This window comes from Alosa sapidissima, chromosome 18, assembly GCF_018492685.1.
Source record: "Alosa sapidissima isolate fAloSap1 chromosome 18, fAloSap1.pri, whole genome shotgun sequence".
Taxonomy (NCBI): domain Eukaryota; kingdom Metazoa; phylum Chordata; class Actinopteri; order Clupeiformes; family Clupeidae; genus Alosa; species Alosa sapidissima.
The window spans coordinates 11,752,008-11,772,912 of NC_055974.1; the positions used below are offsets into that span (position 1 = coordinate 11,752,008).

The 20,905-nt window shown below is 41.4% G+C and overlaps 1 protein-coding gene across 1 annotated transcript in view; it reads left to right on the forward strand.

Annotated features, from left to right (window-relative positions):
* Positions 1-580: 580 nt before the first annotated feature.
* zanl (zonadhesin, like) overlaps positions 581-20,905 on the forward strand; it is a 49,392-nt gene continuing 29,067 nt past the window's right edge. The window contains exons 1-52 of the mRNA XM_042069484.1: positions 581-669; positions 1,104-1,123; positions 2,333-2,479; positions 3,699-3,964; positions 4,272-4,356; positions 4,486-4,638; positions 4,759-4,926; positions 5,185-5,282; positions 5,463-5,541; positions 5,726-5,812; positions 6,168-6,370; positions 6,473-6,614; positions 6,723-6,967; positions 7,898-8,046; positions 8,204-8,332; positions 8,536-8,674; positions 8,810-8,951; positions 9,058-9,257; positions 9,437-9,575; positions 9,756-9,866; positions 10,062-10,264; positions 10,367-10,508; positions 10,614-10,858; positions 11,082-11,230; positions 11,384-11,512; positions 11,718-11,856; positions 11,993-12,134; positions 12,241-12,440; positions 12,606-12,744; positions 12,925-13,035; positions 13,231-13,433; positions 13,536-13,677; positions 13,791-14,035; positions 14,255-14,403; positions 14,558-14,686; positions 14,890-15,028; positions 15,163-15,304; positions 15,410-15,609; positions 15,788-15,926; positions 16,107-16,217; positions 16,414-16,616; positions 16,719-16,860; positions 16,968-17,212; positions 17,435-17,583; positions 18,619-18,747; positions 18,951-19,089; positions 19,222-19,363; positions 19,468-19,667; positions 19,833-19,971; positions 20,152-20,262; positions 20,458-20,660; positions 20,763-20,904. Of these exons, the coding sequence (XP_041925418.1) occupies positions 602-669; positions 1,104-1,123; positions 2,333-2,479; positions 3,699-3,964; positions 4,272-4,356; positions 4,486-4,638; positions 4,759-4,926; positions 5,185-5,282; positions 5,463-5,541; positions 5,726-5,812; positions 6,168-6,370; positions 6,473-6,614; positions 6,723-6,967; positions 7,898-8,046; positions 8,204-8,332; positions 8,536-8,674; positions 8,810-8,951; positions 9,058-9,257; positions 9,437-9,575; positions 9,756-9,866; positions 10,062-10,264; positions 10,367-10,508; positions 10,614-10,858; positions 11,082-11,230; positions 11,384-11,512; positions 11,718-11,856; positions 11,993-12,134; positions 12,241-12,440; positions 12,606-12,744; positions 12,925-13,035; positions 13,231-13,433; positions 13,536-13,677; positions 13,791-14,035; positions 14,255-14,403; positions 14,558-14,686; positions 14,890-15,028; positions 15,163-15,304; positions 15,410-15,609; positions 15,788-15,926; positions 16,107-16,217; positions 16,414-16,616; positions 16,719-16,860; positions 16,968-17,212; positions 17,435-17,583; positions 18,619-18,747; positions 18,951-19,089; positions 19,222-19,363; positions 19,468-19,667; positions 19,833-19,971; positions 20,152-20,262; positions 20,458-20,660; positions 20,763-20,904 (7,912 nt within the window). The 5' untranslated portion in view covers positions 581-601. The remainder of the gene's footprint in view (positions 670-1,103; positions 1,124-2,332; positions 2,480-3,698; positions 3,965-4,271; positions 4,357-4,485; positions 4,639-4,758; positions 4,927-5,184; positions 5,283-5,462; positions 5,542-5,725; positions 5,813-6,167; positions 6,371-6,472; positions 6,615-6,722; positions 6,968-7,897; positions 8,047-8,203; positions 8,333-8,535; positions 8,675-8,809; positions 8,952-9,057; positions 9,258-9,436; positions 9,576-9,755; positions 9,867-10,061; positions 10,265-10,366; positions 10,509-10,613; positions 10,859-11,081; positions 11,231-11,383; positions 11,513-11,717; positions 11,857-11,992; positions 12,135-12,240; positions 12,441-12,605; positions 12,745-12,924; positions 13,036-13,230; positions 13,434-13,535; positions 13,678-13,790; positions 14,036-14,254; positions 14,404-14,557; positions 14,687-14,889; positions 15,029-15,162; positions 15,305-15,409; positions 15,610-15,787; positions 15,927-16,106; positions 16,218-16,413; positions 16,617-16,718; positions 16,861-16,967; positions 17,213-17,434; positions 17,584-18,618; positions 18,748-18,950; positions 19,090-19,221; positions 19,364-19,467; positions 19,668-19,832; positions 19,972-20,151; positions 20,263-20,457; positions 20,661-20,762; position 20,905) is intronic.

The following is a 20,905-nucleotide window of genomic DNA, read 5'->3' on the forward strand; positions in this document are numbered from 1 at the left end:
CCGTGGGATAGTGAGAAACGTAATTTCGATCTCTTTGTATGTCTGGAACATGTGAAGAAATTGACAATAAAGCTGACTTTGACTTTGACTTTGACTTTTGACACCCCAAACTATGTATCAACAAAGATTTTGATCTTGATAGATTTAGTCTTTGTTTTAGAGAAAAGCTCAATATATGTATTTGGCATATGCACATGAGAACTGTTCTATCTCTTTTCAGTCTAACAGTCAATGTCAATAGTCAGTGACTTAGCCCGGTAGTAGTTAATGAGCCGAGTGATCTATGGAATGGGAATTCTCCAATTATGCAATACATAATTGGAGAATTCTTGGATACAACAATTATAATACATACTTTACAGCAGCACACACCTTCCCAAACAGTGGCACTCCCTTTTCCTATCTTACGTTTAAGTTACTCATTTACCGAGCTTGTTTTGCAATGAACATTGAAAAATAGTATGCAGGGAGATAATAATAAACCACCGATACAGCCCTCCTCAGGCCGTGCCCCCCCCACCACACACCCCATAACTAACCCAAGGCTTTAAAACCTTGTGCTAACATTCTGTCTCTGTTCAGCTTGTTCCATCGATCCACGATGGACTACCTCAAGCTGATTGTCATTTTAAGTTGGATAGGGACATCATTAGTGGAAAATAAAGAACTGTAAGTATGGCGCTGATTTTAGATATTGATATTTGATTTTTTTATTTATTTTTTATTTTGTATTGTGTATTGTAAATGATGGAATGGTAAAAAGTTAATTACTAGATGTGAAACACAAGTAATGCAAATTGATCATCACATCAAAATGTCAAAAACAATAATAATGGATGCACATTAAATCTGACCATTAATGTGATTATCATGTTGTATATGTGTTGATTATTCATATATCAACTGCAGTGCAACTGCTAAATGGTTATGGATATTTTATGATATGTACAAATATTTGTGTTCAGTAATTAACTAATTGTCCTTTGTGATAGAATAGTGGTTACATTAAATTAATTGTATAATGATTTTATAATATTCATCATGTGTGATCTTTTAATACACTGAAATGAGAAGTTACATATTTTTTTATTTTCCTATTTCAGAGTAAGAACAGGGGATGCTGGTAGGTTCTCTTGCTGAGTCACAGCATACATGCACATACTGTAGCCTACATACTGTAGCCAACACACTTAATTCCAGGGAAATCGGATGTATACGCTAGTAATGACAGGAAATTAGAGAAAGGTATGATGTAAATGAATGAAGAAATCACATCACATGATCAGCAGAGAAGAGGCATACAGAGGAGACTATTAGACCACCTGTGTTTGTCTCTGGACACATGGGAATTGATTACAGTAAACACTGCCTGCTTAATTCAACTGTTTACAATAGTTTACGATTACAATAATACTGACAATATAGACAGTAGACAATATATTGTGAAGCAGGTTACAATACATGAATGAATAAAAAGGTGGTTGATGCATCAGATATTGTAGACGTTATCTATACAGCTTAGTCATTACATGTAATCACTGATCTTGATTTAACTTAAAGTCTACTGTGCCAGAAAGTTTTCTAAATCAATGAACGATATGATTGTTTTCAAATCGTTTAAAAATTGAATCGTTTCAAATTGTTTAAAAATAAACAAGAATTTGGACAGGACAATTTGATGCAATCTCATTTGAATGAGGTTTGATCAATCATTCTTTTAGCTCGTAGACAATTACAGCATTTGCACCACAAGAACTACTAAGAGACTACTTGTAATCTATATGGAAGTTGTCTCAAATATGCATTTTCAAGTTCAAATCCAAGTTCAAGTGTATTTGTGACTGTGTAAGTGTGCTTTATACTTTATGCATTACAGTTGTGTCTGAACGTTTTGACAGTGACACACATTGCTTCAGTTTTTTTGGATAATTTTTTCTTGTTTCACATGTATAAAGAAGAGCAATTATAAGCATTTCAGCTGCATGCATGTCTTTGGGGGTGACCATTGCTAACACAAGAAAATACATGATTATAAGTTCTTCTTTATGGCAATACATAGATAGATGTAAAACAATGACAACATTGTTATTGATCTAGGCTATGGTCAGAGTGTGTCTTTGTTTTTAATTCATTGAGCATCCTGTTAAGAGCGTATTCATCAGTTAGTCATTCCACTTATGTTTATGTTCTAAACAGTGTCCAGGAATGTGTATACATTTTGTATGAATGGTATCACCTGTATTGATTTTCTGATATTTTCTATTACTGTTTTCCTTTTGTAATTCTATCTACCGGTATTTTTCCCTCTTATCTCCCTATCTCTGTTCCATAGCAGTCTTGACCTCCTGTAACTTTAACAATAATGAAGACCCATTCTGTCAGTTTCGTCAAGACTACACGGACAACAGTGACTGGACACGAAACCGTGGTGCCACTCCCACAAATGGGACCGGACCGAGTGGTGACTACCCTGATGGAAGTAAGTGGCAGAGTCCACTTTTGTCTATCTAAACGTTTAGTGAAGTTGTAATGCCTTTTGATGATTATTATATTCAAAAATAATTTTACACTCCTTGAACCATAAATTCTGAACAATCTGTCTTGCATCTTAAAACAAATTGTTACTCATTAAATGTTAAAGCAGTTTTAAAGCAAGCCCAGTAGATCTCAGCATTATTTTTAAAATAGTGATATCTTACACAGCATTTAAAGCTGCAGTTGGTAAGATTTTTTTGATCTTTGATCATATTCACTGAAACCAATACTATGCTCCGACAGAACAACATAAATCAGCCGGTTTTAGAAGAAAACCCGCACTTCTACCTCCACCTAGAGCCTGTTATTTGTTTTGCAAAAATCCACAGCTCCCGGTTCTTCTGGTCCAATCAGAGCAGGGCTGTGTGAGATCTGACTGTCAATCACAGTCTGGTGCAGTCTGGTGCGCACTGATGAGCACAAACTCGGGGCATGAGAGTTGTAAACATTCAAAACATTTTGGCTAAGTCCCCTCAATCTGTCAGACTTGCCAGCTGCAGCTTTAATTCATCCACGTGTAGTACCCCTTGATGGCAAACATGTTCTACAGAGATGGGCTTTATTGTTTACAAAATATTTACTTTATTGCAAAATAGGTCCAGGTGTGGGCTCTATAGAGTCTAAAGGCAGTCGACTTCAAGGCAGCGCTGCCTGGATAGCGTTAGGGTTAGGCAAGGGTTAGGATTAGGATTAGGGTTAGAGTTAGGGTTAGGCAAGGGTTAGGATTAGGATTAGGGTTAGAGTTAGGGTTAGGCAAGGGTTAGGATTAGGATTAGGGTTAGAGTTAGGGTTAGGCAAGGGTTAGGATTAGGATTAGGGTTAGAGTTAGGGTTAGCTGCCTTAAAGTCAGTGGTGGGGGCCCATATGACCATCAAGCCTAAGGGAGGGTCTGGAAGGTTCTTATGTGGGGTCTAACAAAATATCCCCAACTATAAGTGCACCATCAAATCTGAACTACAGGCCAATAAAGTTCAATAAAGTTTACCAAAGTTTATCAATGAGCAAAAAGCCTTTAGATGTTTCCTCAAACAGTATATAGTATTATTATACTACTATAGTATATAGTAGTATAAGTTCACCAGAGTAATAAAGACAAGGTCACCAAAGTTTATGAGCAAAACGCCTTTAGATATCTCCTCAAACATTATATTTCTGTGTTTCAGCTGGCTACTACATTTATCATGAAGCTGACAATGTTGGAAACCAAAAATCAGCGCGGTTATTAAGCCCTCCCCTCAGCATGGGCCCAGATCCCATCTGCGTGCAGTTCTACTACTACATGTATGGCTTCGACAACCAGAACCTCCTGAGGGTTCTTGCTAAACAAGGTTCATCTGAGGAGCAGGTCTGGGAGAGGGTTGGATACCAAAGTCCTTCCTGGCTTAAAGGATCTGTCACTGTGGCCAAACCCGTAGGAACATCACTGGAGGTGAGTCAGCACAGGGGTGCAGCTGTATGTCGTCCGATTTACTGCCTCTTTACAGCTCTGTAAATCTCTGTTTATCACAGGGCGTTCACAATCCATCTAATCTTTTTTTTGTCTTTTTTTCACGGGTTCTTGTAAAGACAAGTGGCCCGTTAAAACAACATAACTGTATGTCAGAAGAGATTTTGTTTACAAAGTTTAGCTACCCCTTGATTCTGTAGGATTATTCACACATACGACACATATGGTATGTACAATTTTTTTTATTATTAGTTTTTTTGTAAGTCTTTGTTGTAATTTTATTTTCAAGATTGTGTTCGAGGCCAAGCGTGGTTTCACCTCATCATGTGACACAGCTCTTGATAATATTGTCATCAGTGAAGGAGCTTGTCCTGGTAAAATTTCACTTTATCACATATTTCAGAATTTTATCTGCTGCTATGTATTTGCTATTTGCTATGTATTTGTATTTGGACCAAGAAATGCCAAGAGTGTAAGATCAAGATCAACTGTTCTTTTTACAGGATGTTTGTTTGGTTGTGATTTTGACACAAATGGGAATCTCTGCAACTGGGAAGTGCAAGTCCCAGACGACAGAATTTTTGGATGGGAACCATTCAATGGCCCGACAGACACCGAAGGAACAGGTCCCGATGATGACTTCTCCAAACCCGGCTGTGCGTCTTCTTTCTACCAAAAATTATTTGTTTTGCAGATTCTACCACTATTACACGTCACCATGTTCCTTCATTAAGCTGCTCTTGCCTTTTTCATTCTTTGTGTCTGTGTGTGAACAGTTGGGAGCTATATGCTGATGGATTCCCTGTATTCTGTCCCTGGTCTCTCGAGCCAACTTTGGAGCCCCTCAGCCTCGTTTGCGTCTAGTGGTTGTCTGCAGCTAGGTTTCCACTACTACATGTTCGGCACTGCCACCACCATGAAACTCAGCGTCCATGTTGCCACAGGTGAGAGCATGAAGGACGCAAACAGTAATCAGTGTTTTTCAACTGACCCATTATATGTTTAATGTAATGTTAATGTAAATATAAATGTATAGTTTATACATGTAAATGTAATGTTATATTTCTAAACAAAAGATGCCTCAGTGTTGGCCATGTGATGATTAAATTTGAGGAGTTATGGACATTCTAAAAGGTTCCCTCAAAATCTCTTCAGTTCTTTGATCGCTGTCTTGTGTTCTGTTGTTTGATTCCTCTCTATAGGCGGCGTGATGGGACCTGCCCTCTTCGCCCTCACGGGGAACCAGGGCCAGGGCTGGAAGCCCGTCATGGTTCGATACGTTGGCACAGGAACCATTCAGGTGAATATATTACAGGTTTACAAGGACAGCCACTTGTCTTTTACAAAGGGATGGGCGATACATGGGATGGGCGATTCTCTTTAATTCTCAAATTCTCAAATTCTTTAATTAAAATGAATCGGTAACGAAAAATGAATCACTCGGCTTTATCTTGACTTATAATACCGCTCTTCTTTTCAGTTTGTCATAGTCGGAGTTTATGGAGAGACTGATAAGACGGATATCGCGATTGACAGTGTATGCATTACAACTTGCCAAGGTAAAAAATGTCAAAGTTATGGGAAACTGAGACTGCTAATGTGTGTGTGTGTGTGTGTGTGTGTGTGTGTGTGCAAATCAGCGACATGCCCAATGCCCATATATTGTACAATGACAATGTAAAGGTTGTCACCGACACCTAGTCATGTTGTTTCTGTCATATTTTCTTTATTTCAATACTTCAGCCACTACACCTGCACCAACAACCCCCAAACCGCCCACGCCTGGGCCAACCACACCAAAGCCATCTACACCTGCACCAACAACTCCAGGTTTGTAAATTCACTTTTGTGACCTTACTTGTACTTTATTTTTACTTTCACTTTAATAACTTTATTTGAAACTATTCAGTACAAAAACACATTCTCTGATATTAATTTTTATATTATGTTCACATGTACAGTACAGCAATATGTAGACTAACCAATATCTTTTTCAGTAGTGCCTCTCCATATGTTCTCAACTGTCACTCTCACTCTTTCCCTTTGCCTTTCTCCATCTAGTGACGTGCCCCCCTAATTCTGACTTAAATAATTAAGTAGCCTAACATGAAAGTCTCCTCGTCATCTCTGCATTTATTTCCTCTTCCATTTTTTCTCAACTTCTTCATTCTCTCTTGTTATACAGTGACGTGCCCCCCTAATTCTGACTTTTTGGAGTGTGGTCCGTCATGCGTCCCCACCTGCCAGAAACCCAACATTAACTCCAGTAACTGCACTGGGACCTGCGTAAGCGGCTGTTTCTGTAGACCAGGCTTTGTGCTGTCAGGAAACCGGTGTGTTCCCGTTGATAAGTGTGGCTGTCTGGATGACAACAACAACTACTATGAGGTATGATCAAGACAGAAATGTTGCTTTTGTTGTCTTTGAGCTATCTTTGGATTAAATATCACCAAAATAAAATAACTCCTAACAAACTTGTTTCTCCATCAGCCTGGAGAGGTTGTGTTTGGGGATGGCTGCTCCAAGCTGTGTCGCTGTGCTGGAAACTACACTCTCTCCTGCGTGGACAACACCTGTGCTCCCACTGAGGAGTGCCGAGAGGTCAATGGAGTCCCTGGATGTTATCCTCAAGGTATTTTTTTTCTCTTTTCCTCATGAACATTTAAAGTTTCTGAGATTTTGTGCGGCATGCTTTAACTTTTGGTATCTATTAATAGTATCTATCTTTTTTCATCCAAAGGCACCTCCACCTGTATTGCCTCTGGTGATCCTCACTACACCACCTTTGATAAGCAGAATTACAACTTCATGGGCAACTGCACCTATCTGATGTCCAAGCCGTGCAACACCACGGGTCTGCCACACTATGAGGTCCATGTGTCCAATGAGAACCGCAACAACAACAACAGAATCAGCTACGTATCAGCGGTGCATGTCTACGTCCATGGAATGACCATATCCATCCTTAAAGGAGGAACCGTGCGGGTAAGATATAGGATGCAAGTAGCACACAGCTATTGAAAAATAGAAGTGCAAATATCCATGCAGAATGTTTTGATTCTAACTATTCCCATAGGATGTCTTTATGAAATGCTGCTCAAATGTCTATCATGCAGTGGTACAACATTGTACTTAAAGTAGGCCTAGTAGTGGTCCATATGTTATATTACATTACATTTGGCTGACGCATTTTTAGCCAAAGCGACTAACAACATGGTAAACAGTTTAAGTTTTAAAGCAATTCTCAACAAGTTTAGGACAATTTAAAAAACGATAGAGTACAGTAAGAATAAGTGCATTAGTGAGTGCTGTTTTTAACAGTTACGTGTCAGTTCAAGACGGCTGGTAAGTGCTAGGATCAGCCAGACTTGTTGTAAGTGGTGCTATGAGAGGAGATGTTCTCTAAAGAGCTGGGTCTTAAGGAGTTTTTTGAAAATGGAGACGGATGTCCCTGCCCTTGTAGGAACTGGCAGTGTGTTCCACCAACGAGGAACAACAGATGAGAAAAGTTTGGATTGGCCTGAGCGTACCTGTGGTAGAGCTAGACGTCGTTCGTCTGAGGAGCGCAGCGGTCCAGAGGTAGCGTATGTCTGTATGAGGGCATTCAACTAGGCGGGAGCAGAACCGGAGACTACTTTGTAGGCAAGCGTTAGAGCCTTGAATTTGATGCGGGCCGCCATAGGTAGCTAGTGTAGCTGGATGAGCAGCGGGGTAACATGCGCCCTTTTGCGTTGGTTGTAGACCAGGTGTGCCGCCGCGTTCTGGATCATCTGAAGGAGTTTCACTGCGCAGGCTGGGAGACCTGTCAGGAGGACGTTGCAGTAGTCGAGTCGTGAGATGACTATTGCCTGATGTGCCATATGTGTATGAAGTGTCTGCATGTTCCTTCACTCTCTTCTCTGTGTGTATCCCCAGATCAATGGGACCAATGTGAACCTGCCTGTGAACCCAGCTGCAGACGTTTCTGTCTACAAGTCTGGAAAACATTACACCGTGGCCATGAGTTTTGGAGTGACCGTTCGCTACGATGGCAACCACTTCATGGACATCAAAGTGATTGCAGCGTGAGTAAAAATCAGGATACTGGTTGATGCTGGTACATTGATTAAGAGTTTTTCATTTGGACACAGCAATACCATAAGGCTGGTTGTACTGGAATAATCAGTTGTTTTATCTTGCTCTGATATATAAACTAAAACAAAAACATTTTTGCTTCCATAGATACAAAGAGAAGCTTTGTGGCCTTTGTGGAGATTACGACGGCAACCCCAAGGACGACTTCCGTACACCTACAGGCGAACTTGTGACAAAACCGAATGACTTTGGAAACAGCTGGAACTCTGACCCAGAGTAAGATTTTACAGGGAGCACCATAGCAACGTTTTACCACATAAAATGTACATGTAGTTGAGAACATAAGTACTTTGGCTTCTGCAAATACTTGGTAGCATGAGACAGTTAGGCATGAAGACAGACTAAGGCACATTGACTGCTAATTAATGGACTCAACATGTGCATCTAAATTGTGGTTTACCTCTGTTTTGTATACACAGATGCAACAAATCTCCTGAACTGCCTGTACCTGGTTGTACACCAGAGGAACAAGATAAATATGAGAAACCTGCCTTCTGTGGAATCATACTGGAAAGCAACGGCCCATTCGCTATGTGCCACCCCAAGGTTAATCCAAATGTGAGTAAAAGCACGTCCATTATGAAAAATGGTTTATGTAAAAGGAGTCTTTTTATTGCAACATTTAGATACACTTTAGATTTTAAAAGTGAGCTAACGATATATTTCCATGTTGTGTGTTCTTATCTGCTCCAGAGCTTCTTCAAGGACTGCTTGTTTGATGTGTGTGAGCTTGATGGACTGCACTCTGCCCTGTGTGAGGCCATAGAGGCCTATGTGAATGAGTGTCAGGATCGTGGAGTCACCATCGGATCATGGAGGAACAGCACCTTCTGCCGTGAGTCTTAATCGCCTTCATGTTGTTGGTAGTTCTGTACATTTGTTGGAAAAAAAAAAGGATTTAGCAAATGAATAACTATTTTTGTCTTTTTTTCTATCAACAGCCCTGACCTGCCCTCCCAACAGCCACTTTGAGTCCTGTGCTCCACCCTGCCAGCCTTCCTGTGTCACACCTTCCCCAGGGCAGTGTAATGGACCGTGTGCAGAGGGGTGTGTGTGTGACCCAGGATACGTTCTCAGTGCTGGCAAGTGTGTCAGGAACGACAGCTGTGGATGCCAACACACCAATGGCCAATACTACCAGGTGATTACATTAATGCAATGACTGACTTATTTTTCAAATGAGTGATTGTTTGTATTAATGGTTATTCTATACTTCCCCCAAAAGTCATCATTCTCCACTTTCTTATTCAGTTTATATAATGCAGTACACTGGCATCTATGTTAAATGGTTACTAATATTTTTCTACTTTTCATTTTCAGCCTGGAGAGGAGTGGTACACCTCTAACTGTGACCTGAAGTGCAGGTGCAATCCTCCTTTCGTCAGCTGCAGTGATGGACAGTGTCCCCCTTCACAAGAGTGTAGCGTCCAGGGAGGACTTCTGGGCTGTTACCCCATTGGTAGTGTATTTTTTTTTTATTTAATATATGAAGAACCTTTCCGTTAGTTTGTGATGTATGCCCTCAAAGCTAAACAATTGTAATTTTGTCAAACAATGTATGAGATATTTCAGTAATATTAGATACTGTTATACTGTGTACCAGAACTCTAACAACTAATTGTTTCCCCCTTCTATCCAGCCACTACCCCCAAACCAACTACACCCAAACCTTCCACACCCAGCCCATCTACACCAACACCATCTACTCCAAAACCAACAACACCAAGGCCAATTCCAACAACAACACCAGGTAAGTAACAATACTGCTGCTTTAATTCACTACCTAGATTGTCCTAGTGGCCAGCATATGTACAGACTTGATAACATGTTTTTATTTTTATTTTTTAAATAATTAAGTAGCCTAACATGAAAGTCTCCTCGTCATCTCTGCATTTATTTCCTCTTCCATTTTTTCTCAACTTCTTCATTCTCTCTTGTTATACAGTGACGTGCCCCCCTAATTCTGACTTTTTGGAGTGTGGTCCGTCATGCGTCCCCACCTGCCAGAAACCCAACATTAACTCCAGTAACTGCACTGGGGCCTGCGTAAGCGGCTGTTTCTGTAGACCAGGCTTTGTGCTGTCAGGAAACCGGTGTGTTCCCGTTGATAAGTGTGGCTGTCTGGATGACAACAACAACTACTATGAGGTATAATCAAGACAGAAATATTACTTTTGTGGTATTTAACCTATCTTTGGATTAAGTATCACCAAAATAAGATGACTCCTAACAAACTTGTTTCTCCATCAGCCTGGAGAGGTTGTGTTTGGGGATGGCTGCTCCAAGCTGTGTCGCTGTGCTGGGAACTACACTCTCTCCTGCGTGGACAACACCTGTGCTCCCACTGAGGAGTGCCGAGAGGTCAATGGAGTCCCTGGATGTTATCCTCAAGGTATTTTTTTTTTTTTAATCTCTTTTGCTCAAGTTTCTGAGATTTTGTGTGGCATGCTTTAACTTTTGGCATCTATTAATAGTATCTATCTTTTTTCATCCAAAGGCACCTCCACCTGTATTGCCTCTGGTGATCCTCACTACACCACCTTTGATAAGCAGAATTACAACTTCATGGGCAACTGTACCTATCTGATGTCCAAGCCATGCAACACCACTGGTCTGCCACACTATGAGGTCCATGTGTCCAATGAGAACCGCAACAACAACAATAGAATCAGCTATGTATCAGCGGTGCATGTCTACGTCCATGGAATGACCATATCCATCCTTAAAGGAGGAACCGTGCGGGTAAGATATAGGATGCAAGTAGCACACAGCTATTGAAAAATAGAAGTGCAAAATATCCATGCAGAATGTTTTGATTCTAACTATTCCCATAGGGTGTCTTTATGTAGTGCTGCTCAAATGTCTATCATGCAGTGGTTCAACATTGTACTTAAAGTAGTAGGTGTCCATATGTGTATCAAGTGTCTTGATGTCCCTTCACTCTCTTCTCTGTGTGTATCCCCAGATCAATGGGACCAATGTGAACCTGCCTGTGAACCCAGCTGCAGACGTTTCTGTCTACAAGTCTGGAAAACATTACACCGTGGCCATGAGTTTTGGAGTCACTGTTCGCTACGATGGCAACCACTTCATGGACATCAAAGTGATTGCAGCGTGAGTAAAAATCAGGATACTGGTTCATGCTCGTACATTGATTCTGTATTTTTCAGGTGGATGTCAATACCATAAGGCTGGTTTTACTGGAATAATCAGCTGTTTTATCTTGCTCTGATATATAAACTAAAAGAAAAAACGTTGCTTCCATAGATACAAAGAGAAGCTTTGCGGTCTTTGTGGAGATTACGACGGCAACCCCAAGGACGACTTCCGTACGCCTACAGGCGAACTCGTGTCAAAACCGAATGACTTTGGAAACAGCTGGAACTCTGACCCAGAGTAAGATTTTACAGGGAGCACCATAACAACATCATGTATTTTTAACACATACAATGTACATGTAGTTATGCACACAGAAGTGCTTTAACTTATGCAGCTACGTAGTAGTTAGACCCACAGTAATATATGAAGAAACACAAAGTCACATTGGCCACTTATATATTTACCATGCAAATCTACCAATGATTCTATTTTGTACACACAGATGCAACAAATCTCCTGAGGTGCCTGTACCTGGTTGTACCCCAGAGGAACAAGATAAATATGAGAAACCTGCCTTCTGTGGAATCATACTGGAAAGCAACGGCCCATTCGCTATGTGCCACCCCAAGGTTAATCCCAATGTGAGTAAAAGCACGTCCATTATGAAAAATGGTTTATGATAAAGGAGTCTTTTTATTGCAACTTTTAGATACACTTTAAATCTTTAGAAGTGAGCTAACAATATATTTCCATGTTGTGTGTTCTGATCTGCTCCAGAGCTTCTTCAAGGACTGCATGTTTGACGTGTGTGAGCTTGATGGACTGCACTCTGCCCTGTGTGAGGCCATAGAGGCCTATGTGAATGAGTGTCAGGATCGTGGAGTCACCATCGGATCATGGAGGAACAGCACCTTCTGCCGTGAGTCTTAATCACCTTCATGTTGTTGGTGGTTCTGTACATTTGTTGAAGAAAAAAAAGGATTTAGCAAATGAATAACTATTTTTGTCTTTTTTTCTATCAACAGCCCTGACCTGCCCTCCCAACAGCCACTTTGAGTCCTGTGCTCCACCCTGCCAGCCTTCCTGTGTCACACCTTCCCCAGGGCAGTGTAATGGACCGTGTGCAGAGGGGTGTGTGTGTGACCCAGGATACGTTCTCAGTGCTGGCAAGTGTGTTAGGAACGACAGCTGTGGATGCCAACACACCAATGGCCAGTACTACCAGGTGAATACATTAATGCAATGACTGACTTATTTTCTGATGAGTGATTGTTTGTATTAATGGTTATTCTATACTTCCCCCAAAAGACATTATTCTCCACTTTCTTATTCAGCTTATATAATGCAGTTGTTAAATGGTTACTAATATTTTTCTACTTTTCATTTTCAGCCTGGAGAGGAGTGGTACACCTCTAACTGTGACCTGAAGTGCAGGTGCAATCCTCCTTTCGTCAGCTGCAGTGATGGACAGTGTCCCCCTTCACAGGAGTGTAGCGTCCAGGGAGGACTTCTGGGCTGTTACCCCATTGGTAGTGTATTTTTTTTTAATTTAATATATGAAGAACCTTTCCGTTAGTTTGTGATGTATGCCCTCAAAGCTAAACAATTGTAATTTTGTCAAACAATGTATGAGATATTTCAGTAATATTAGATACTGTTATACTGTGTACCAGAACTCTAACAACTGATTGTTTCCCCCTTCTATCCAGCCACTACCCCCAAACCAACTACACCCAAACCTTCCACACCCAGCCCATCTACACCAACACCATCTACTCCAAAACCAACAACACCAAGGCCAATTCCAACAACAACACCAGGTAAGTAACAATACTGCTGCTTTAATTCACTACCTAGATTGTCCTAGTGGCCAGCATATGTACAGACTTGATAACATGTTTTTATTTTTATTTTTTAAATAATTAAGTAGCCTAACATGAAAGTCTCCTCGTCATCTCTGCATTTATTTCCTCTTCCATTTTTTCTCAACTTCTTCATTCTCTCTTGTTATACAGTGACGTGCCCCCCTAATTCTGACTTTTTGGAGTGTGGTCCGTCATGCGTCCCCACCTGCCAGAAACCCAACATTAACTCCAGTAACTGCACTGGGGCCTGTGTAAGCGGCTGTTTCTGTAGACCAGGCTTTGTGCTGTCAGGAAACCGGTGTGTTCCCGTTGATAAGTGTGGCTGTCTGGATGACAACAACAACTACTATGAGGTATAATCAAGACAGAAATATTACTTTTGTGGTATTTAACCTATCTTTGGATTAAGTATCACCAAAATAAGATGACTCCTAACAAACTTGTTTCTCCATCAGCCTGGAGAGGTTGTGTTTGGAGATGGCTGCTCCAAGCTGTGTCGCTGTGCTGGAAACTACACTCTCTCCTGCGTGGACAACACCTGTGCTCCCACTGAGGAGTGCCGAGAGGTCAATGGAGTCCCTGGATGTTATCCTCAAGGTATTTTTTTTTTTATCTCTTTTTCTCATGAACATTTTAAGTTTCTGAGATTTTGTGCGGCATGCTTTAACTTTTGGTATCTATTAATAGTATCTATCTTTTTTCATCCACAGGCACCTCCACCTGTATTGCCTCTGGTGATCCTCACTACACCACCTTTGATAAGCAAAATTACAACTTCATGGGCAACTGCACCTATCTGATGTCCAAGCCATGCAACACCACTGGTCTGCCACACTATGAGGTCCATGTGTCCAATGAGAACCGCAACAACAACAATAGAATCAGCTATGTATCAGCGGTGCATGTCTACGTCCATGGAATGACCATATCTATCCTTAAAGGAGGAACCGTGCGGGTAAGATATAGGATGCAAGTAGCACACAGCTATTGAAAAATAGAAGTGCAAAATATCCATGCAGAATGTTTTGATTCTAACTATTCCCATAGGATGCCTTTATGAAGTGCTGCTCAAATGTCATGCAGTGGTTCAACATTGTACTTAAAGTAGTAGGTGTCCATATGTGTATGAAGTGTCTGCATGTCCCTTCACTCTCTTCTCTGTGTGTATCCCCAGATCAATGGGACCAATGTGAACCTGCCTGTGAACCCAGCTGCAGACGTTTCTGTCTACAAGTCTGGAAAACATTACACCGTGGCCATGAGTTTTGGAGTCACTGTTCGCTACGATGGCAACCACTTCATGGACATCAAAGTGATTGCAGCGTGAGTAAAAGTCAGGATACTGGTTCATGCTCGTACATTGATTCTGTATTTTTCAGATGGATTTCGATACCATAAGGCTGGTTTTACTGGAATAATCAGCTGTTTTATCTTGCTCTGATATATAAACTAAAACAAAACATTTTTGCTTCCATAGATACAAAGAGAAGCTTTGTGGCCTTTGTGGAGATTACGACGGCAACCCCAAGGACGACTTCCGTACACCTACAGGCGAACTTGTGACAAAACCGAATGACTTTGGAAACAGCTGGAACTCTGACCCAGAGTAAGATTTTACAGGGAGCACCATAGCAACGTTTTACCACATAAAATGTACATGTAGTTGAGGACATAAGTACTTTGGCTTCTGCAAATACTTGGTAGCATGAGACAGTTAGGCATGAAGACAGACTAAGGCACATTGACCGCTAATTAATGGACTCAACATGTGCATCTAAATTGTGGTTTACCTCTGTTTTGTATACACAGATGCAACAAATCTCCTGAGGTGCCTGTACCTGGTTGTACACCAGAGGAACAAGATAAATATGAGAAACCTGCCTTCTGTGGAATCATACTGGAAAGCAACGGCCCATTCGCTATGTGCCACCCCAAGGTTAATCCCAATGTGAGTAAAAGCACGTCCATTATGAAAAATGGGTTATGTTAAAGGAGTCTTTTTATTGCAACATTTAGATACACTTTAGATTTTAAAAGTGAGCTATGTTATATTTCCATGTTGTGTGTTCTTATCTGCTCCAGAGCTTCTTCAAGGACTGCATGTTTGACGTGTGTGAGCTGGATGGACTGCACTCTGCCCTGTGTGAGGCCATAGAGGCCTATGTGAATGAGTGTCAGGATCGTGGAGTCACCATCGGATCATGGAGGAACAGCTCCTTCTGCCGTGAGTCTTAATCGCCTTTATGTTGTTGGTGGTTCTGTACATTTGTTGAGAAAAAACAGGATTTAGCAAATGAATAACTATTTTTGTCTTTTTTTCTATCAACAGCCCTGACCTGCCCTCCCAACAGCCACTTTGAGTCCTGTGCTCCACCCTGCCAGCCTTCCTGTGTCACACCTTCCCCAGGGCAGTGTAATGGACCGTGTGCAGAGGGGTGTGTGTGTGACCCAGGATACGTTCTCAGTGCTGGCAAGTGTGTTAGGAACGACAGCTGTGGATGCCAACACACTAATGGCCAATACTACCAGGTGATTACATTAATGCAATGACTGACTTGGTGTCTTATTAGTGATTATTCGTATTAGTGGTTATTCTATATTTCCAAAAAAATACATAATTCTCCTCTTTCTTATTAAGCTTATATAATGCACTACATTGACATCTATGTTAATTGGTTACTAATATTTTTCTACTTTTCATTTTCAGCCTGGAGAGGAGTGGTACACCTCTAACTGTGAGCTGAAGTGCAGATGCAATCCTCCCTTCGTCAGCTGCAGTGATGGACAGTGTCCCCCTTCACAGGAGTGTAGTGTCCAGGGAGGACTTCTGGGCTGTTACCCCATTGGTGAGTTTAATTTGTCTTGTTTGATATATGAAGAACCTTTCTTTTAGTTTGTGATGTATGCCATCAAAGCTAAACAATTGTAATTTTGTCAAACAACGTATGACATATTTCAGTAATATTAGATACTGTTATACTGTCTACCAGAATTCTAACAACTGATTGTTTCCCCCTTCTATCCAGCCACTACCCCCAAACCAACTACACCCAAACCTTCCACACCCAGCCCAACTACACCAACACCATCTACTCCCAAACCAACAACACCAAGGCCAATTCCAACAACAACACCAGGTAAGTAACAATACTGCTGCTTTAATTCACTACCTAGATTGTCCTAGTGGCCAGCATATGTACAGACTTGATAACATGTTTTTATTTTTATTTTTTAAATAATTAAGTAGCCTAACATGAAAGTCTCCTCGTCATCTCTGCATTTATTTCCCCTTCCATTTTTTTCTCAACTTTCTCATTCTCTCTTGTTATACAGTGACGTGCCCCCCTAATTCTGACTTTTTGGAGTGTGGTCCGTCATGCGTCCCCACCTGCCAGAAACCCAACATTAACTCCAGTAACTGCACTGGGACCTGCGTAAGCGGCTGTTTCTGTAGACCAGGCTTTGTGCTGTCAGGAAACCGGTGTGTTCCCGTTGATAAGTGTGGCTGTCTGGATGACAACAACAACTACTATGAGGTATAATCAAGACAGAAATATTAATTTTGTGGTATTTAACCTATTTTTGGATTAAGTATCACCAAAATAAGATGACTCCTAACAAACTTGTTTCTCCATCAGCCTGGAGAGGTTGTGTTTGGGGATGGCTGCTCCAAGCTGTGTCGCTGTGCTGGAAACTACACTCTCTCCTGCGTGGACAACACCTGTGCTCCCACTGAGGAGTGCCGAGAGGTCAATGGAGTCCCTGGATGTTATCCTCAAGGTATTTTTTTTTTTTTTAAATCTCTTTTCCTCAAGTTTCTGAGATTTTGTGTGGCATGCTTTAACTTTTGGTTTCTATTAATAGTATCTATCTTTTTTCATCCACAGGCACCTCCACCTGTATTGCCTCTGGTGATCCTCACTACACCACCTTTGATAAGCAGAATTACAACTTCATGGGCAACTGCACCTATCTGATGTCCAAGCCGTGCAACACCACGGGTCTGCCACACTATGAGGTCCATGTGTCCAATGAGAACCGCAACAACAACAATAGAATCAGCTACGTATCAGCGGTGCATGTCTACGTCCATGGAATGACCATATCTATCCTTAAAGGAGGAACCGTGCGGGTAAGATATAGGATGCAAGTAGCACACAGCTATTGAAAAATAGAAGTGCAAATATCCATGCAGAATTTTTTGATTCTAACTATTCCCATAGGATGTCTTTATGTAATGCTGCTCAAATGTGTATCATGCAGTGGTTCAACATTGTACTAAAAGTAGTAGTGGTCCATATGTGTATCAAGTGTATGGATGTCCCTTCACTCTCTTCTCTGTGTGTATCCCCAGATCAATGGGACCAATGTGAACCTGCCTGTGAACCCAGCTGCAGACGTTTCTGTCTACAAGTCTGGAAAACATTACACCGTGGCCATGAGTTTTGGAGTGACCGTTCGCTACGATGGCAACCACTTCATGGACATCAAAGTGATTGCAGCGTGAGTAAAAATCAGGATACAGGTTGATGCTTGTACATTGATTGTGTATTTTTCAGATGTATGTAAATATCATGAGGGTGGTTTTACTGGAATAATCAGCTGTTTTATCTTGCTCTGTCAACTAAAACCTCCTTAAATCCTCCTTATTGGCACCAAATCCATCCTCTCTAAAATAAATCACTTTTCCATCTCCATCGACAATTCATCTGTGTCCCCCTCCCCCCAGGTTAAGAGTCTGGGTATCATCCTAGATAGCACTTTGTCATTCCAGTCCCACATCAATAACATCACTCGGTCAGCATATTTCCATTTACGTAATATCTCTCGCTTGCGCCCATCTCTCTCCCCCAACAATGCTGAAATTCTGGTTCACACCCTGGTCACCTCCCGCCTAGACTACTGCAACTCTCTCCTCTATGGTTTACCTGACAAATCCATCCATAAACTACAACTGGTCCAAAACTCTGCTGCCCGCATCATTACCAGAACCCCCTCCATCAGTCACATAACACCTGTCCTGCAGCAACTTCATTGGCTCCCCTTCAAATACCGCATAATTTACAAGATCCTCCTCCTTACATTTAAAGCTATTAACAATCTTGCTCCTCAGTATCTTACTGAGCTCCTCCATATCAAGACACCCATCCGTTCTCTCAGATCTTCTTCCTCCATCCAGCTCATCCTCCCACCTGCTCGTCTGGTTACCATGGGGTCTAGAGCTTTCAGTCACTCAGCCCCCCACCTCTGGAACTCTTTGCCCCACTACATTCAACACTCCACGTCCATAACCACTTTCAAATCTCACCTAAAAACTCATCTTTTCAGACAGGCCTACTCTCTTTAATTTTTTCTTTCTTTCTTTCTTTTGCTTTAGTATTATCTTGTTATTGTATTGCTTGTTTTCTCTGATTGCTTGTTTAATGGATTGAATGTTTTATTGTTGATTTTGTAAGGTGACCTTGATTGTTCAGAAAGGCGCCCATAAATAAAATGCATTATTATTATTATTAAAACAAAAAAATGTTGCTTCCATAGATACAAAGAGAAGCTTTGCGGCCTTTGTGGAGATTACGACGGCAACCCCAAGGATGACTTCCGTACGCCCACAGGCGAACTCGTGACAAAACCGAATGACTTTGGAAACAGCTGGAACTCTGACCCAGAGTAAGATTTTACAGGGAGCACCATAGCAACGTTTTACCACATAAAATGTACATGTAGTTGAGGACATAAGTACTTTGGCTTCTGCAAATACTTGGTAGCATGAGACAGTTAGGCATGAAGACAGACAAAGGCACATTGACTGCTAATTAATGGACTCAACATGTGCATCTAAATTGTTGTTTACCTCTGTTTTGTATACACAGATGCAACAAATCTCCTGAGGTGCCTGTACCTGGTTGTACACCAGAGGAACAAGATAAATATGAGAAACCTGCCTTCTGTGGAATCATACTGGAAAGCAACGGCCCATTCGCTTTGTGCCACCCCAAGGTTAATCCCAATGTGAGTAAAAGCACGTCCATTATGAAAAATGGTTTATGATAAAGGAGTCTTTTTATTGCAACTTTTAGATACACTTTAGATTTTAAAAGTGAGCTAACAATATATTTCCATGTGTGTTCTGATCTGCTCCAGAGCTTCTTCAAGGACTGCATGTTTGACGTGTGTGAGCTGGATGGACTGCACTCTGCCCTGTGTGAGGCCATAGAGGCCTATGTGAATGAGTGTCAGGATCGTGGAGTCACCATCGGATCATGGAGGAACAGCACCTTCTGCCGTGAGTCTTAATCGCCTTTATGTTGTTGGTGGTTCTGTACATTTGTTAAGAAAAAAAAGAATTTACAAATGAATAACTATTTTTGTCTTTTTTTCTATCAACAGCCCTGACCTGCCCTCCCAACAGCCACTTTGAGTCCTGTGCTCCACCCTGCCAGCCTTCCTGTGTCACACCTTCCCCAGGGCAGTGTAATGGACCGTGTGCAGAGGGGTGTGTGTGTGACCCAGGATACGTTCTCAGTGCTGGCAAGTGTGTTAGGAACGACAGCTGTGGATGCCAACACACCAATGGCCAGTACTACCAGGTGAATACATTAATGCAATGACTGACTTATTTTCTGATGAGTGATTGTTTGTATTAATGGTTATTCTATACTTCCCCCAAAAGATATTATTCTCCACTTTCTTATTCAGCTTATATAATGCAGTTGTTAAATGGTTACTAATATTTTTCTACTTTTTATTTTCAGCCTGGAGAGGAGTGGTACACCTCTAACTGTGACCTGAAGTGCAGGTGCAATCCTCCTTTCGTCAGCTGCAGTGATGGACAGTGTCCCCCTTCACAGGAGTGTAGCGTCCAGGGAGGACTTTTGGGCTGTTACCCCATTGGTAGTGTATTTTTTTTTTATTTAATATATGAAGAACCTTTCCGTTAGTTTGTGATGTATGCCCTCAAAGCTAAACAATTGTAATTTTGTCAAACAATGTATGACATATTTCAGTGATATTAGATACTGTTATACTGTGTACCAGAACTCTAACAACTGATTGTTTCCCCCTTCTATCCAGCCACTACCCCCAAACCAACTACACCCAAACCTTCCACACCCAGCCCATCTACACCAACACCATCTACTCCAAAACCAACAACACCAAGGCCAATTCCAACAACAACACCAGGTAAGTAACAATACTGCTGCTTTAATTCACTACCTAGATTGTCCTAGTGGCCAGCATATGTACAGACTTGATAACATGTTTTTATTTTTATTTTTTAAATAATTAAGTAGCCTAACATGAAAGTCTCCTCGTCATCTCTGCATTTATTTCCTCTTCCATTTTTTCTCAACTTCTTCATTCTCTCTTGTTATACAGTGACGTGCCCCCCTAATTCTGACTTTTTGGAGTGTGGTCCGTCATGCGTCCCCACCTGCCAGAAACCCAACATTAACTCCAGTAACTGCACTGGGGCCTGCGTAAGCGGCTGTTTCTGTAGACCAGGCTTTGTGCTGTCAGGAAACCGGTGTGTTCCCGTTGATAAGTGTGGCTGTCTGGATGACAACAACAACTACTATGAGGTATAATCAAGACAGAAATATTACTTTTGTGGTATTTAACCTATCTTTGGATTAAGTATCACCAAAATAAGATGACTCCTAACAAACTTGTTTCTCCATCAGCCTGGAGAGGTTGTGTTTGGGGATGGCTGCTCCAAGCTGTGTCGCTGTGCTGGAAACTACACTCTCTCCTGCGTGGACAACACCTGTGCTCCCACTGAGGAGTGCCGAGAGGTCAATGGAGTCCCTGGATGTTATCCTCAAGG